The sequence below is a fragment of the Lontra canadensis genome, unplaced genomic scaffold (genome assembly GCF_010015895.1).
Source record: "Lontra canadensis isolate GAN:19392208 unplaced genomic scaffold, GSC_riverotter_1.0 scaffold4, whole genome shotgun sequence".
Lineage (NCBI taxonomy): Eukaryota > Metazoa > Chordata > Mammalia > Carnivora > Mustelidae > Lontra > Lontra canadensis.
Window position 1 is genome coordinate 47,774,191 of NW_022630998.1, and position 17,455 is coordinate 47,791,645.

Consider the following 17,455-nt stretch of genomic DNA (forward strand, 5'->3'; position numbering starts at 1 on the left):
AGCACTTATATGTGGAATCTAAAAAACAAAATGCAGACTTACAGATACAGAAAAAAGATTGGTCATCGCCACAGAGAGGGGAGTTGGGGGTGAAATGGGTGAAGGATTAGGGGGTACAAACTTTAGTTATAAAATAAGTCGCAGGGATATAGTGTACAACATGGGGAATATAGTCAGCATCGTATTAACTTTCTAAGGTGACAGAAGGGTAACCAGATTTATTGTGGTAACCATCACACAATGTATAAAAACATCAAATCACTATGTTGTACACCTGAAACTAACATAATGTGGTATGTCAGTTATACCTTAATAAGTAAAAATCGACCGATCCTATCCAGTAAAAAGAAAAAAAAAAAAAGCAGTAATATTAGTTGAGGAAACAAATGAATGAGTTTTCCCTTGGAGATCCCTCTGCTTGCAGTACGTGTCCCTCCTCTCTGCCAGGTGCCTGCATTTTTGCCTATTGAAATCTTATTCTCAAAGCTCAGGTCATGTATCCTCCCCTCCAACAGGCCTTTCTTCCTGGTCACATGGGCCAGAAGTAAGCCTTTGTTCCTAGAAGCTGTAGTACTCTCTGTCAGCTGTTTGCCTAACCCTGTGTTCTGCTTTGCATTTTAGATATCTGTGTAAGCATTTCTTTTTCCTGCCAAATAGAAAGTTATTTGAATGGAGGGGCCTTGGTTTTAAAACAATATTGTATCCTGCTCAGCAACATACCGTTGGTTTGGAGAGAAAATGAATGAGGGGAATATGGCATTTGCTGGAACAAAGTGGAGAAGAAGGCCTAAGGGGTAGGGTATTTGGTCTGGCCCTCTTGCCTTGCCTTGACTTCCTTTTTTCTTCTTCTGTGTTTACCACATTTCAGAATTCGTTCAGCAGATATTTCTTGAGCGTCTGTTTTACTCCAGACATTGTTCTAGGACTTGGGTTACAAACAGGAGTGAAAGTGTCCTTGAGGTACCCCTTACTTCTTCGGACGGAGAATCAAGTCCTGTTGGTCCTGGTGGTCACTCCCATCTGTACAGTTTTTTGGATGCTTGTCTCAGAGTTACTCATCCCATTTTCTAGGCTCTTCCTACATGTGGAGGCTGAGGGCAGGGCTCCTGTCTTTATTGTCCTGTTCCCTACTGCATTGAACTTAGTTTTACACAGTTTTACACCTGCTAATAATTTAAGCAGCTTCTTTATTTACCCTGAATGTTCTCTGTGTCTTCTCTAAATTTGCTTGGTGTTTCCAGAGATAAAGGCTGCCTTGGGGCCAGACATTTGGCAAGGATACTAATGGGTCTACTTAGATTGGGAAGCCCTCTGTTATCACAAGATTGAGGGTAAGCGCAATAAATAGCGTGCTTTAGCATTGTGCCAAAGGTTTACATGACTTCCATTTCCTGCTGGAGCCTGTTGCTAGTATCACTGGTTTCTTGTCATAGTAAAATGCTGAAGTTGTTAACTGAGTGTCTAAAGTTTACCTGCTTTGCTCAGACTCTTGAGTACTGATCAAGTTGCAGAGCTCAAGCCAAACAGAAATGTAATCTGAATTAGTCTGGTGGGTCTTGCATATATAGTGTTGTATTTTCCAGAGGCATCTAATATTAAAAAGTCCCTGTATTAAGAGAAAGTAAAGAGTGGAAATCAAGATGAAATAATGGAATAGTAAGGAATGGAGTGGATGGTACTTGTTTTGAGATACTTGTTTTGAGGTCCTGCTTGACATGGAAATTACAACTCTTAAACTTGATGGAAGGGCAGTTCTGAATCTATCCACATAGAGTATTAATATGTATTACCATGTCATTGTTATTGGGGGTGAGAATGACCCATTTTACTTAAACATGCTGTTTACCAGTCAGGAAAACATAAGTTCGTGGAAGTGGCATAACAATTACCCTTTTGAGTTCAACCCTATGCTCTCCTGTGTTTATGAATTTAGAGTGTGTCATCTGTATCATCAAAGAGACTGTGGCACAAGATAATTCTAAATAGCAGATATATAAAAGTCACTAGAAAGTCTTCTGTGGCGCTGCAAAGTTTGCTTAACATAGTAACCATGTCTTACTTAAACAAAGCACTTCTCAGCAGGACTAGCAGCACTGAGATGGATGGGTTCAGTCTCAGAGCTTCAATCCACATTAGAAATGTCACTACAGAGTAATCTGTTCAATGCACACTTTCAGCAGACATTGTTTCTCAAAGCTAAACCCCTTCTTCCTTGAGGGATAACCACTCTTGGCTCTTATTTCAGGCTCCTCTTCCCCTCTGAAGACCTGTGCTTCCCCATGTTACTGTGGGGTTGTGGTAAACACAGTACCAATTACCCTAAAGAAACCAAGGGGGTCCCCATCATTTCTCAGCGCTTGGCTTAGATATTGGCTTGGGATGTACCTCTGGGAAGGGACATTTCAAGGGCTTCTGGGGAGCATTGGGAAGGCTTAAAGCTCCTAAAAAGGAGACAAAGAAAAGACTCCTTTACAGGTCTGGATGAAGGTGTATGAGAATGTGATCTTTGGAATGATTGCCACTATCTTTTTCCACCAGAATGACAAAAGAGATAATAATCAACTCAGAAGACATTTCCCTGACTTTAGATTCTTTTTCTAGAACTCATCCTCTTACTGCTTAAGCCACTTCAAATTGAGTGTTCTCTTACAGACAAAAATCTCTTCCCTGGTACCATAACATTCCTATTTGCGAAACAAAAAGTTAGATAGTTGTTTTTTTTTTATTTGATATTTGTGGTTAGTTTTGTTTTCCTAAAAGATAAGACTTATATTCTGATTTTTCTGTAATTTACTAAGACCTAAGATTTAGCACTGATTTTCCCTTTCCCAGGTGTTTGGGAACTTCATGCTTATTTCGCTCTCAAAATAGGAGGTTAGGGGTGCCTGGGTTGCTCAGTTGGTTAAGCCACTGCCTTTGGCTCAGGTCATGATCCTGGAGTCCTGGGATCGAGTCCCACATCAGGCTCCCAGCTCTGCGAGGAATCTGCTTCTCTCTCTGACCTTCTCCCCTTTCATGCTCTCTTTCATTCTCTCTCTCTCTCTCTCAAATAAATAATTTGAAAAAAAAAATAGGGGGTTAGTTTCCTTATATCTTGGGTGTATGTGCTGACTAAAAGGTCTCCCAGATTTCACATCTCTTATGGGATGTTTTGCATGACCAGAGAAAACTTACCAGTATTGATTGCACCTCCTGTTACTGCCCTTCTTGACCCAGATGTCTTATCATAGCCAGGTGACATTCATTAACTGGATCCTTTGTCATGAATTTTATGCCATTTCCTCATGTTGTGGGTGTTGTGTCTCAGAATGGCTTATGCAGCATTGAGAAAGGTTCCCAAACCTGGCCCATCACCAGAATCTCCCCAAATATACTAACTGAATCTAGATTTCTCTCCAGCTAATTTTGATTTTCAACCACATCTGGCAACCACTGAGATAAGGGATAGGGAAAGGAGAAAAAATGTAGTGACCGGATTCCATACCTAAAGTAAATGGTTTCAAACCTCAACTGACAAAGTCAGCTATGTAAGAACAAAATTTCATTTCTTTACAGCTCAGTTTTTATTTTTTAATAAAGTTTATTTTGGGGGGTGGCAGGAACCTATTTCATGCCATTCTAAATAGGCTACTCCCCCACTTCATCTCCCTCAGCAAGTTAAAACAAGCTTATGTAAGATCAGGTTACTTGGAAGGAGGAGCTCTTTAGTCCTTGATGTCCTTGGTCAACATTGCTTTCCCTGAGACATCCAGGGTCCCATCAACTCTTTGGCTACTTGTCACCACAGGTCTGTGCTGTCGCTAGCTGCACGACTGCTTCATTTTCTACAGCTCTTCTGCAATTCTTCTGGGTCTGTCGAGGATACTCAGAAGTGTTTCTGTGGCTCCTGCTCCATGCTAGAGGAAGAGAAACTCTCTATGCCAGCCTAAGGCCCTATCAGCCGCCTGTTCCCCCTCTACTCGGGCAGCTGAGCCTGACCAATCCTGCCCTCTCTTCCCATAATCCTACCTGGCATCTTGCCAGGGCTTCTTGCCCTTCTCCTTGGGGTCGGCACGAATTGCTTTCCCTCCAACTCCTCCTTCTTCAGTCCCAAAACTTGCTCTTCTATGCTAGAAGACATAGAAACCTCAGATGTTCCCTCTCAGATCTCTTGTTTGTGTCCTCGGGTTCTTCCGTATGGCTAAAGTGCCTAAGCTTTCCTAACTCTAAAGTCAGGATAAGACTTTCTGTTTCTCTTCTGCTGTTCTGTTTCATTCCAGAAACAATTTATACAGCCTAGCTATGGAATAGAAATGGCAAAAAATAGTCGGGGGGATTGATAAAGGAAATCCTAAGAAGAAACAGATATATACCTTAAAATGCAAAGTTCTGTATGGAAGGTGTGTCAAACATGTATTTTTGCTTCTGCAGTGTGTGTGTGGGGGGGGGTAGTACATTGACACATACCTGTATGGTAATTAACAACATTGAAAATCTGACATTTGAAACCATTTTTCACTGAGTCTATTTCAGGTTCTAAATTCACTCTCTTTTAATTGGAGTTCATAGTAGATGATAGAGAAAAAGATTTAAACTAATATGCTGGAATGTATACGTATAAATGAGTGTTTTCTCAGTTACCTCAGGCTACTATACATTTATTCCACTAATATTTCTATGACTCTAAACGTTTCCAGATTTTTTGAAACTCTCTTAAGGTTATGAAGTTGAAAATGTTAGTAGTAAATTATGAGTAAAGTTTCTCCATTGCTGTGCTTCTCACCCCACTTAACAAGGTGGAACTCAGCTTCATCCATTTTCCTTCAGAATCTTTTTTTTTTTTTTAAAGATTTTATATATTTATTTGAGGAAGGGAGGGGCAGTGAGAGCATGGAAGAGAGAGAGGGTGAAGCAGACTCCCCACCAAGCAGGGAGCCCAGTGTGGGGTCAGACCCTGAGATCATGACCTGAGCCAAAGCCAAACACTTAATTGACTGAGCCATCCAGGCACCCCAAGAATCATTCTTAACTTATGATCAGTTATGACCTGACTTCTAGAAGTAGTAGACAAAGATTTTTTTTTTCCCTCTTAGAGCTATTTAAATGACATTCTGAAAAACTCTAAGATCATTTTATGAAGAAAAGCTCAAAATTTTTTTTGAATGACAGCATCACTGAAATAAATGTACAATTGCAAAAGTAGTGACTTTGAACCAGCTGCTCTTATCTGGATGAATAAATGTTGGTCGTTTGGTTTAAGTTAGGGATTCTCAACTAGGGATTGGCAGTTGGTCAATTTCTCGAAATTTTTTGGTTGTCTCAACTTGGGAGTTCTGGCATCTAGTGGGTGGAGGCCAGGGTCAGTGCTAAGCATTCTACAGTGCTTAGGACAGCTTCCCACACCTAGCAATTGTCTGTCCCCAAATGTCAGTTCAACCAAGGTTGGGAAATCTAGGTTTAAACAAATAAGTTATTATTTTATAGTCATTCCTCACATTTTAATGTGCTTAAAAGTTTCTGATCCCCTTCCCAGCCTCAGTCTAACTAAACCATTGGGATGGAGCAAACTCAAGCACCCAAACCTTCTGTTCACACTTAGACTCACAACCTCTTTGAGGCTTTCTTTCCACTTATGTACAGAGGATGGGGAAGGAAGGGGAAACTGGATCAGGGAGGAAACAGGCAGGGCGGGGAATACACAGGAAACCTGCAGATTAATATCTAGGTGGAGGTTTCCCTAGCAGTCTTTGATTTCTTCCTAAGATTTTTACTTCTTATCTCAGCATTTTTTCTTCTCGAGACTCCATGTGAACTCTGGTTTTCCAACATCATTACTCAGAGAGAGGCTGTCTGACACTTTTCACCTGAAGACCTTTTACCACCGTGTAGCCTGAGGTCCCAATGCCCAGTTCTGACGCACTACTGAACCCACCCCCGCGCGCCCCCCCCACCCCCGCCCATCCTCTTCTAATGAGTCAGGGTTGAGTGTGTTTTCCTTTTGCTTCCTAAGCTGGCTCTGCTCTTCTCCTTTGTAACACTGTCTGCATTTGAAGGCGCGTTTCCCTTATCAGTTCTCCAATGAGCAATTATGATTTCTATGAAATAGCTTGATTTGCCCTGCCCTTCTCTCCTTCCTTGCTTTGTACAGGGGTGAAGTTTCAAACCACCACCTCTTTATGCGGGCAGACTTGGCTTACCCCAGAAAGGTCAGCTGTTTTGTTCTTACCCTGCTATCCTCATTTCCACCATAGACCTCCATCCCTATGCTGGTACCTTCCTGTAGCTCCTTTTGTGTCCCTCAGCAGGGAGGGACTCATGATCTCAGGGTCCTGGGATCGAGCCCCGCATCAGGCTCTCTGCTCAGCGGGGAGCCTGCTTCTTTCTCTCTCTCTCTCTCTCTCTCTCGCCTGCCTCTCTGCCTACTTGTGATCTGTCAAATAAATAAATAAAATCTTAAAAAAAAAATATGCGTTTAGGGCGCCTGGGTGGCTCAGTTGGTTGAGCGACTGCCTTCAGCTCAGGTCATGATCCCGGAGTCCAGGGATCGAGTCCGGCATCGGGCTCCCGGCTCCACAGGGAGTCTGCTTCTCCCTCTGACCTTCTTGCCTCTCATGCTCTCTCTCACTGTCTCTCTCTCAAATAAATAAATAAAATCTTAAAAAAAAATGCGTTTGTACTTTCTCCTACCAAATTGGCATTACCAAGGGTTATTGTACTCCCACCAGCAATGTATGAGTTTACCATAGTCTTCTCAACATGTTTTTGGATTTGCGCCAATCAGACTGATAAAAATGTTTGGATTTTAGCCCATCCACTGTAATAAAATAGTGTAAATTTCTACTATGATTAAAGGTAAACAACTTTTCATACGTTTAAGAGCTATTTGTATTTCCTTTTCTATGAGATTTGCCCATGTTTTTCTTGTCTTATAGGTCTTTTTTTAAAAAATCAATTTCTTAGAACTCTTTATATATTAAGGAGAGTAGCATTTGTCTGTGGTGTGAACTGAACATATTTTTTCCTGTTTGTCATTTTTTACTTTTTAATTTTTTCCTCTTGATTTTCAGGTGGTTACATTTGTTAGTCTTCTCTTATGTCTTTTGTATTTTAAGTCAAAGTTAGAAAGTCCTTTCCCACTCCAAGACTAGAAAAGTGTTCTCTCTGTTGTCATCTAGTACTTTCATGATTCTGTTTTTCTTTTTCTTTTTCTTTCAGTTTTTCTTATTTAAATCTTCGATCTACTTGGAGTTTATCTTGGTTTATAGTATAATGTTTGGATCCAACTTTTACCCCTAGATGGCTGTCTCATTGTATCACACCATTTTTTGAAAAACTCCTGGTAATTCAATGTCCACTGGTTTGAGATGCCACCTTTATCATATACTATATGTCTTAAAAAGAAATATTTTGTGTTCCAAATATAAATGTATGTATGTGTATATGTGTATGTGTGTATGTGTGTGTGTGTGTGTGTGTATATATATATATATATGTATATGTATATATATGCTTATATTATAAAATGGCTTTTAGAATGCTAGAAGAAAGTTTGAATTTTCCTGTTTCAGGTCTAAAGAATTTCTTTTTAATTGAGATAAAACGTACATGATGTAAAATTTACCGTTTTAACCATTTTTAAGTGTGAAGTTCCAGGACATTAAGTATATTTACATTGTTGTATATATACCATCCATCTCCAGAGCTATTTGATCTTCCCACTCTATGACTTTGAATCAAATACACTTCATTCTATGGCACACCATACATTTTTAAGATGTATGCTGATTTCAGAGGTGTTCATATGTGGGAGAGTGTACATCTGAGAATTTACAAAATATAGTTCCTAACTCTATCTGGTGTATTTCTGGATGTTTTGCTGTATCCCACTGGTTTGCTTCTTCGTGTGTTGGTGTCACATTGTTTTAATTGTTGAAGATTTAGATTTTTATATATAAAAAATCTAAATATATAATAGGGCTTTTATATATTTTAATATATAATAGGGCTAGTTTCCTTTCACTAGTTTTTTTTCTGTCGTTCTTCCCAAGACTTCTTTTTACAACTATTCTTATGTATCTGTCCAGATAAACGAGGCAGCTTTTCCTTGGCTGTTGTAGATCTTCCTTCCTTCCTTCTTTCTACCTATAGTCCACTTAAATTGTAAAGACTTAGCATACAGAAGACCTTACTATGCCTGGAGATCAGCTGCAAGTCCTAGTTCAGAGTAGCTTCTTGGAATGTTTGTATATCTGCTTGATTTTCTTCTATTCGGTTTTTATTTCAAGAATTGCCATGGAAGGTAGTCTTTTCCTGATCTGCACCGTTGCTGTAAAAGGGAGATGCACTTATGAACGTTCTTAGAATCATTCATTCCTTTTTTTATCTTGTACACAGAATGTTAGCCTTTTTTAGCAAAGTAAGCATTGTTCTTATAATGATGAAAAATCTTAAATGTTTGCCACTGTATCAGGGTTTAATGTGGTTCTCTAATGCATTTACCCTCCGTACAAGTTTGTTGTTTTGCCAAGTATTCCTATTAAATATTTAACATTTATCATATTGTTTTATTAGAACTTGGCTTTATTTGCATTTATAGATCATAAACTCATTTATTTTTTTTCTTGTACTGAAGAACCCATTGTAAGAGCCAGTAAATCCTGTGGAAAATGACCTTCAGTGATCTTACGTCAAGGACCGTGCGTCTGTATGATAGTTGGCTCAAAGATGCTGGTAAGTAACCAAACTTCGTACCTAAGGCGCATCTTTTCTTTTTATGTTAGATTCCAGTATTTAATAGGATCTCTCTGAAACAGAATGAGAGACTGCAACTTAACCTCATAACACCTCAAATATTAATTTTTATTACTAGTTAACAAAGAGGAAGTATCAAAGTTCTCATTACAAATATGCACAAAGATAGAGCTACACCAGTGTTTATTATGATGTTTATAATAATGAAAATATTATTGTAAACATCCAGCTTTAATATCCAGTGAAGGAAATTGGTTAATAGATGATGGTACATTCCAATTCAGCAGTCATTAAAAGTGATTTTTGGAGGCACAGTGCACTTAGGCTTGCTTCTGCCCTCTTGCTTCTAAGGAAATAGCAATTAATGGCAACAATACTGGTTCTTGAATGGGAGGGCCTGCACCCTCAGGGCTGTATCAGAAAGGGCAGGGACTGTTTCATAGGCTCATCCATAAGTAATTCTGAAATGTCTGCCATCTTGCTGTGCCCATTAAAAAAAAAAAAAAATCAATGTTCTAGGAGAACATTTAATGCCAAGTCAAGTTGAAATATGTTAAATGAAGAACGGGTTATAAAACACCACATACATTACTTTTGTGAGAGCCGTTGTCTCTATGTGATTGGATTATGGGTAATTTCTATTTACTTATCTATGTCTTTTTTTAAATACCACTCAGATGTGTGTTGCTTTTACAACCATCACAGAACATTTTAAAACTGTAACAAAGGTAGGGCTCCTGCGTGGCTCAGTCGGTTAAGCGTCCAGCTCTTCATTTTGGCTTAGCTCATGATTTCAGGTTTGTGAGATTGAGCCCCTCACTGGTGTCTGTGCTGGGCTCCCCACAGAGCCAGCTTAAGATTCTCCCTCTCTTGGGCGCCTGGGTGGCTCAGTGGGTTAAAGCCTCTGCCTTCAGCTCAGGTCATGATCTCAGGGTCCTGGGATTGAGCCCCGCATCGGGCTCTCTGCAGGGAGCCTGCTTCCTCCTCTCTCTCTCTCTCTCTCTCTCTGCCTGACTCTCTGCCTACTTGTGATCTTGGTCTGTCAAATAAATAAAATAAAATTATTTAAAAAAAAACAACAACAACAACAAAAAGAGATTCTCCCTCTCCTTTTCCCCCTGTCCCTCCCCTTATCTGTATATATATGACAAAGGTAAAACGATTTTTAAATAAACAAGGAATCAGAGTATTGTAGAGCTGAGGCAGACCTCATCAAAAGTGGTATCATCAAAGCTAACTCATTTTAGAATTAAAGACACTGAGGTCCAGAGATGTGACCTTGTTGAGAATGTGGCAAGTTGTTGGCAGGAAAGACGAGAACCTGTGTTTCCTGGTTTTGATTAGATTTCTGGTATTTCACATGTGAATTATTTGACACATATTCACCACTTCGGCCTAGCTCTTCCTATCAACCAGAAATCACATGTTCTCCAAATTCAGGAAGAAAAAGTGCTGCCTCTTGACATTGAGCACAACTGGAATTATTTTCCAATTTAGGCAGATTTCAGCAAAGATGCACTCTGTTGTGGTTGCCATCTTTCTAAGGAGTCTGCTAAAGACCAATTTTATTTCACTAAAAAAGGTCTCAACATATTTGCCCTGGAAGAGTACCAAGGGTTTTTTCAGTATCCCATAAATAGTGAAGCTTCAATCTGGTTAGGGAAATGGAGAATGACTGTTTCTGTGTTTCTTCCTTTTTTTCTTAGTTTTTTAACTTATGTAATGATTCTGAGAACATGTAGATTTCTCTAGATGTCCCCCTTCTTTCATAAGGTTTACAGTAGTTCTCATAAATTCAGTATTTAATTTAAATATTATTTGTCTTGTTTTAATGGCTTTCACCTTTTTTGTATTTTAAAAATAGTAATATTTTAACTACTTTTCAAAGTAGAGGTATGCCTTGCTACCTGAAATGTCATGATTTGAACTTGGAAGCCAAGTAGATTTGGGTGCATTTTTGAAATGGACCTGTTTGGAAGCACAAGTCTCTTGCTCTTTACTATACCAAATATGGTAGCTCAAGAGAGTCAGATAATCGGTATCCTAACTCAGGAGCCAAACTGATTTAGATGATGACTAATATCCGTATAGAGCTGAAAGTATAAAATGTTTTTAAATGAATGACTTCTGAATTCCATTTCCACTATTATCCATGGGATGACTCTCTGATTTTATTAGGAATACTTTCATTGAAAATCTGAGCAATCTTAGGTCAGAAAAGGGAATAATAAAGGGTTGGAGGTGGTTAGGGAGAAACAAAGGGAGCCCCTGAAAAATCATTGCAGACAGTACAGGGAAAGTGAGAGAGAGGGGCAGGCAGTGCTACATCTATGGTTATGCTAATCTGAAGTCATGAGAGAGGGGAGGCGATATGGGAATGTATGATGAAAAGACCTAGATTTAAGTTCTGCCATTTCCGTGGACTGGCTAGGTGGTCTTGAACAAATTATTGTCTGTGTTAAATAGACATTTCTTTTTCAGCAAAACAGAAGTGAGGATGGTACCTATGAGCTACCAGACAATGTGCATAAAAGTGCTCTATGACTTAGGAAGTATCTAAACACAGATGGTGGTGGTTGTTACAGATGAGGGAAAGAGTACTGTCATGTAAAAATATTTTTAATATAGCATATGCTTTTTATGTCTATTCATATATATAATTTTAAAATAAAATGTCTATTTAAAAATTTTTTAATTTTAATTAAGATTTTTATTTAAAAATTTAAATAAAATTTATTAAAATTTTATTAGATTTAAATTTAAATTTTTGTAATTAAAAAATTTTTAAATGTTCATATATATATATAAATGTCTATTCATATATATATATATATGTAATTTTTTAAAAATCAGGGCCTAGAGGGTTAAAATGCTTTGTATTAGATTTATAAGTTTGTGAGAACACTATCAGGTATAACAGGAGGGTATTTTGCTTCTGCTTAGTGTGGTATTGATCTCACAGAGCCATTAGAAATCACTCCTGGCCACCTTAGTCCAGTTTTACTTAGCTTACCCTGGGAAGGACTGAACCCATGATCAAGGGCCAAGATTTTCAAGTGTATTCTTGGCTTTGGCCCTATTCTTGAGTGGCATTCAGGAAACCTGTTATTCATTGGTTTCCTGATTGTTAGAGAAGTAGTGGGCATGCATAATTATTTCATGTGGAAAATTCCTTAGCTACCCAAATTTAAATATAGTTAATTAATACCTAAGCTATAAGAGGATTTATTATGATTCCCAGATATGAGATGTCAAATTCTGAAGTCATGCTCTAGTAACATTTTGGACTGTAGAGAAATGGAAACTTGTTAATGTTTCAAAAGCAACTTTCCTTATGTTTGGTTAGTAATGATGGCTTTTCAAACCTAGTTATGATTTTTTTACAAGAAGATGGAGTGTGAGTTGAGTTGCTGCCATTCTGAACCTTGGGTACTTCACAAAGTGCTGGAGGTACATGTTTGCTTTTCCTCTCAGCGTCTTCATCTTGGTGCATTGAATTATAAAGGGTGTACTTGAGCTAGTACATGCTACTTAAGAAGAGAACACTCTCTTACAAGTAGTTGATGGAAAAGCTCATTAAAATTCTATCTTTGTGGCACTTCTATTTTCCCTGTACTCTCTCTGGAACACTCTTAGAAAAGAATCATTAGGCTAGCAGTAAGTCAGAACGTCGGTAATGACTAGGGTATGGACTGCAGACAACCTGCCTCCCCATCCTCTTATTTCATCTTGGCTCAACTCATGACACTTATGCCCAACCCTGATGCCAAGTAGGAGGTACATGAAACACTCTTCCTTCAGCCTCTTGTGTCTGGGAAAAAAAGAGCTCCTCTTCACCCCTAAATCTTTCGTAAATTGTGGAATCACACAGGGAGCCTTTATCACAGACTTTAAATGGCTTTGAGTAGTCTCCCCACAACTTCCCAGATCAAGTCACCATCCACACGTCACTTGCAGACATCTTGTCAGGGGAGTCCCCCTACCTCACATAGAAGTGGGCTCCCTATTCAGAAAGGTTTAACTGTTACTGAGCAAGAAGGCAGGCAACATGAACAGTTGTCAGAGTCCTTAACAATGATCGGAGTCATGAACATCGTAGTAAAGGCTTTGAATTTCATTGCTCAGTAGGGAGAGCTGATGTGAGCAGAGGAATAATCTGGGCAGAGCTATACTTTTAAAAAGTGCGTTTGGAAGTCGTATGGAAGACAAGGTGTAGCAGATTGGAACAGATGCAGGGAAACCATATAAAAGACAACTGCAGAGCACCTAGTGAGGGATGCTGAAGCCCTCAGTGTAGTGGGCGAAGCCCTGAAGCCCTGGTTCTTAACTCTGACAGTTCATTGTGGTTACCTCAGTATCTGTGGATGCCTGGGACCCATGCCCTAGGATTCTGATGCGGTTAGAACAAGGTCATTTTTTTTTAATTTCTTAATTTGATTTTTAATTTGATTTTAATTTTTAATTTTGATTTTAATTTGATTTTTAATTTAATTTAATTTGATTACAGAGGGAATTCTGCTATCCTGACAGAATTCAGATCTGCTGTCATAGTAGCAATGCATGCTTATTGAGTCCTTAGGTTGTGCTGGACTCTTTACATATAGTTACTCATTAAATCCCCTATGAGATACATGCTGCTTTATGCCCAATCCACAGATGAGGAAAGTAAACACAAAGAAGTGAAGTCAGTGGCTCCAGATCCCATGAGTCAGTGGAAGAGCCAGTTCCCGAACCCAGGCCAGCTGATTCCAAAGCTTTGCTGAAAATAGGTTTTAAAAATAAACGAAAGGACTTGATATACTATTTTATGAAAATAACATGAAATTAGCCAGCTTTTCCCAAAAGATACAATGGTATTTTCTAATTTATAGTACTTGAAAGTCACACGTAGGATTTTAAAAGAAGGTGTATGCTTAAAATATTAAATTATGGGAAAAAATTATTTTTTTAAGCTTTTTTTTTCTCCGTCCTGAGCCAACCCAGCATGCTTTTCCTGGCTTGTTTTCTTTATAGGGCTACCAGAAGAAGAACAGAAAGATGATGTAATTTGGTATTTTTTCCCCCTGCTGAGTCAATAAAAGAATAAAATAAAATGTATCTTTAATTCAGGAATTCCTTTACAGACACACACACAAAAAACCTGTTTCAGTCATACCAGTGATGTCTGTTAAGGACAGGAACATTTTAAATTGCTTAAAAAGGAGAAGAAAAAAATTTAAATCATCCATACTGTCACCATCCAAAGGTGACCATGTTAGTTAACATCCTACCAGTGGTCTTGTTTGGCACTGGCTGAAAGTCCTTATTTTATCAGAAGTGAAAACTAGACATATTCATATGTTCCTATATTCAAACTTTAGATTACCCACTGATAGAAGAAATTCAACAGAGTTGAAGCAGTTCTGATTCCGTTCCGTGCCATTTGTGTGGCAAACTTTTATTTACTGTGACTTCCCTGGTGAGTTACCGGCCCGCGGCTCCCGCTCCGTTTGGCTATTGAAACTGCAGGTGGCACCCAGATGTCCTAGGGAACATGTGGAAGGGAAGAAAGGTAACTAACAGAAGCAGTAGAAGACTTCAGTGCTGTGTACCTGGATAGCTGATTTCAAAACTTGTTCTGATTTCAAACTGTGACAATCTTAATATGAGGGGGAAAAATTTAATTTTGAGAACTTTATGTTTTTTTTTAATATGTCAGCAAACTTTTGTTGAATTTCTGTCTTGTGCAGGATACTTTACTAAAATTGTTTCTGCTAAGACATCGGTGACTTCCTTTTGTTAAAGCCAGTGTTACTTTTCAGACTACATTTTAACTTTCTCTCTCTGCTTCATTTTATCCTTTGACTCCTTCCAAAGATTCACTCTTCCTTTAGCCTCAAAATAGCTCACTTCTGTGGTTGTCCTTCTCTCTCTCTGGCCATTCGTTGGTCTTTTTTCTTTTTTTTTTTTTTTTTAACAGTTTTCTCATCTACCATCTCTCCTGCAAAGTTTAAGTCCTAAAGATTCTGACTTGAACCACTTACTCTCCTTACTCTACCCACTTTCCTAAGCCACTTTCATGGCTTTGTTGTTCACCTTTCATGTGATAAAGATCTCCCATAGTACATCTCTGGCCCAGATCTTTCTCCTGCTTCCAGATTCAAATCTCCAGGTGTCTATAGGAGTCTCCATAGACATGTTTTAGAGGTAGGCCAAAGTGTAGGATGTTTGAAAACATTAGCCATCGCTCCCTGACTAGTCTTTCTCCATATCCTGCATTCCTAGTCTCAGCGATAGTACAACTACCTAAACAAAAATCTCAGTTTTTCCTTAACTTCCACCTGTTTCTCATTCCCTGTATTTAAACATTTATAACATTTTATGTTTTTTGCCTCCTTACTATATCTTAAAATGATCAGATCCTATTTATCTTCATCACTACCTGCTTTTTAAATTTTTAATTCCAGTATAATTAACATATAGGGTTATATCAGTGTCATGTACGATAGAGTGACCCAACAGTTCTGTATATCACTCGGTGATCGTAAGTGTACTCATAATCCCCTGTCACTACCTAATTTTTTTTATCACTACCTAATTTTTAATGGCTTAATTTAAAGATTTATTTCAGCAAAGAACTCTTTCCCAAACTGTGTTCCACAGTGTTTGTTCCACAAGGTGTTAAATGGTATTCTACACAATATCAGTTTGAGGAATGGCCAAATAAGTTTGAGAAATGTTGCATACCACCATTCTCATCTTGGCAATTCACAATGAATACGAAGCACTAAGAAATCCTGCAGAAAAAGAGTTTGTTTAGCATTCCCATTAACTTCACCCTACTTCTTCTGTGGGCAGGTTTTATTTTTTTATTTTTTATTTTTTTAAAGATTTTATTTATTTATTTGACAGACAGAGATCACATGTAGATGGAGAGGCAGGCAGAGAGAGAGAGAGAGGGAAGCAGGTTCCCTGCTGAGCAGAGAGCCTGATGCGGGACTCGATCCCAGGACCCTGAGATCATGACCTGAGCCGAAGGCAGCGGCTTAACCCACTGAGCCACCCAGGCGCCCTGTGGGCAGGTTTTAAATGGCTTGCTTCCATTGTATAGATTGGGCCAAGTTTTATAGGATAGGAAGTAAGGAACATACTCTTTTTCTTCCGAGTATTCATTTTTCCTGTCAACATTTGCTGAGTAATCTCTCCTTTCCCTGCTTGTTTATGGGTCTTCTTTATCATATATTAAATTCCTAAATATCTTGGGGTCTGTTTTAGAGCTGACTTTTGGCTTTTTTATTTATTTTTTCAAGAGAGGGCATCTCTTGGTATTTTTTATGAAAACCCATCTAAATATAGAATATATCATCTTTAATAGCTAAAGCCATGCCTCCATATATCCAAGTATCAGATGTGAAACTTTGCAGCAATAAAATTGAGGCCAGGTGAGTCCTCAACCATGAAGTCTATTGGAGAAATTTTTGCACTGGGTAGGAAGTCAAACTTGAAAGGGTATTCACAGTATTTTGGTAATTGGCTACGTCATTAGCAGTTGAAATGAGCAAGGGCTGTATTCCTCGCACCCCTCTTTTCCAATTGACAAAAATGATGGTGTTTAGCAACCTCAGATTAGTCAGGACTCAGTTTTCAGTCAGATATACCTAGAAACCTGTTCATATCTATCTTCCTTCATAATGCTCTGATTTCAGGAAGCGATTTAGTAAACTTATACCTGAACTACTTAAGATTATAGAATTAATCACATCTTATTTTTTTATTGTGTCATTCTTTATTTTAAGAATATTTTTAGGGGTGGCATGGTCGGTTGAGCATTCAGCTCTTGGTTTCAGCTCAGGTCGTAATCTCAGGCTCATGAGATGGAGACCCGTGGGGCTCTGCACACCCAGCATGGAGTCTGCTTCAGATTCTCTCTCTCTGCCTCTCTTGCTCATGCTTGCTCTCTCTCTCTCTCTCTCTCTCTCTAATAAATAAATAAATCTTTAAAAAAAATCTTCAGACATTAAAACATAGTCATAATATTATAATCATGCCAAAATAAAACATCAACTCAAGAATTCAACCAGTATTCATATTTTCCTACATACCTCATATGAGTACTTTTTAAAAGAGTAGATCTTTTTTTTTTTTTAAGATATTATTTATTTATTTGACAGAGCGAGAAATCACAAGTAGACAGAGAGGCAGGCGCAGAGAGAGGGGGAAGCAGGCTCCCTGCCGATTCAGGGCTTGATCCCAGGACTCTGAGATCATGACCTGAGCTGAAGGCAGAGGCTCAACCCACTGAGCCACGCAGGCGCCCTCATAAGAGTATTTCTAACTGCTAGTTTGGTCACTTTTTATATTTGAGGCATTAAAATAATTACTCAAATGATTTATCCTATAAAAATAGCCCATGTTAGGGGCACCTGGGTGGCTCAGTGGGTTAAAGCCTCTGCCTTCGGCTTGGGTCGTGATCCCAGGGTTCTGGGATCGAGCCCCTCGGTGGGCTGTCTGCTCAGCAGGGAGCCTGCTTCCTCCTCTCTCTCTGTCTGCCTCTCTGCCTACTTGTGACCTCCATCTGTCAAATAAATAAAATAATAGCCCATGTTAGAAATATTGATACCAATTTTGACTTTATTTTTTTCCTTTTCTACTTGAACAACATTCTAAATATATTAAGAATGCTAGATTACATCAATTTTTCTATAAGTCTCTATACACATGGATCCTTTTCTCATGGTCAAGTGAT

At 38.7% G+C, this 17,455-nt stretch overlaps 1 protein-coding gene across 1 annotated transcript in view; it reads left to right on the plus strand.

Annotated features, from left to right (window-relative positions):
- The window catches only part of ELOVL7 (ELOVL fatty acid elongase 7), a 73,206-nt gene that overhangs the window by 38,889 nt on the left and 16,862 nt on the right, over positions 1-17,455 (plus strand). The window contains exon 2 of the mRNA XM_032850017.1: positions 8,612-8,709. Coding sequence (XP_032705908.1) covers positions 8,646-8,709 — 64 coding nt within the window. The 5' untranslated portion in view covers positions 8,612-8,645. The remainder of the gene's footprint in view (positions 1-8,611; positions 8,710-17,455) is intronic.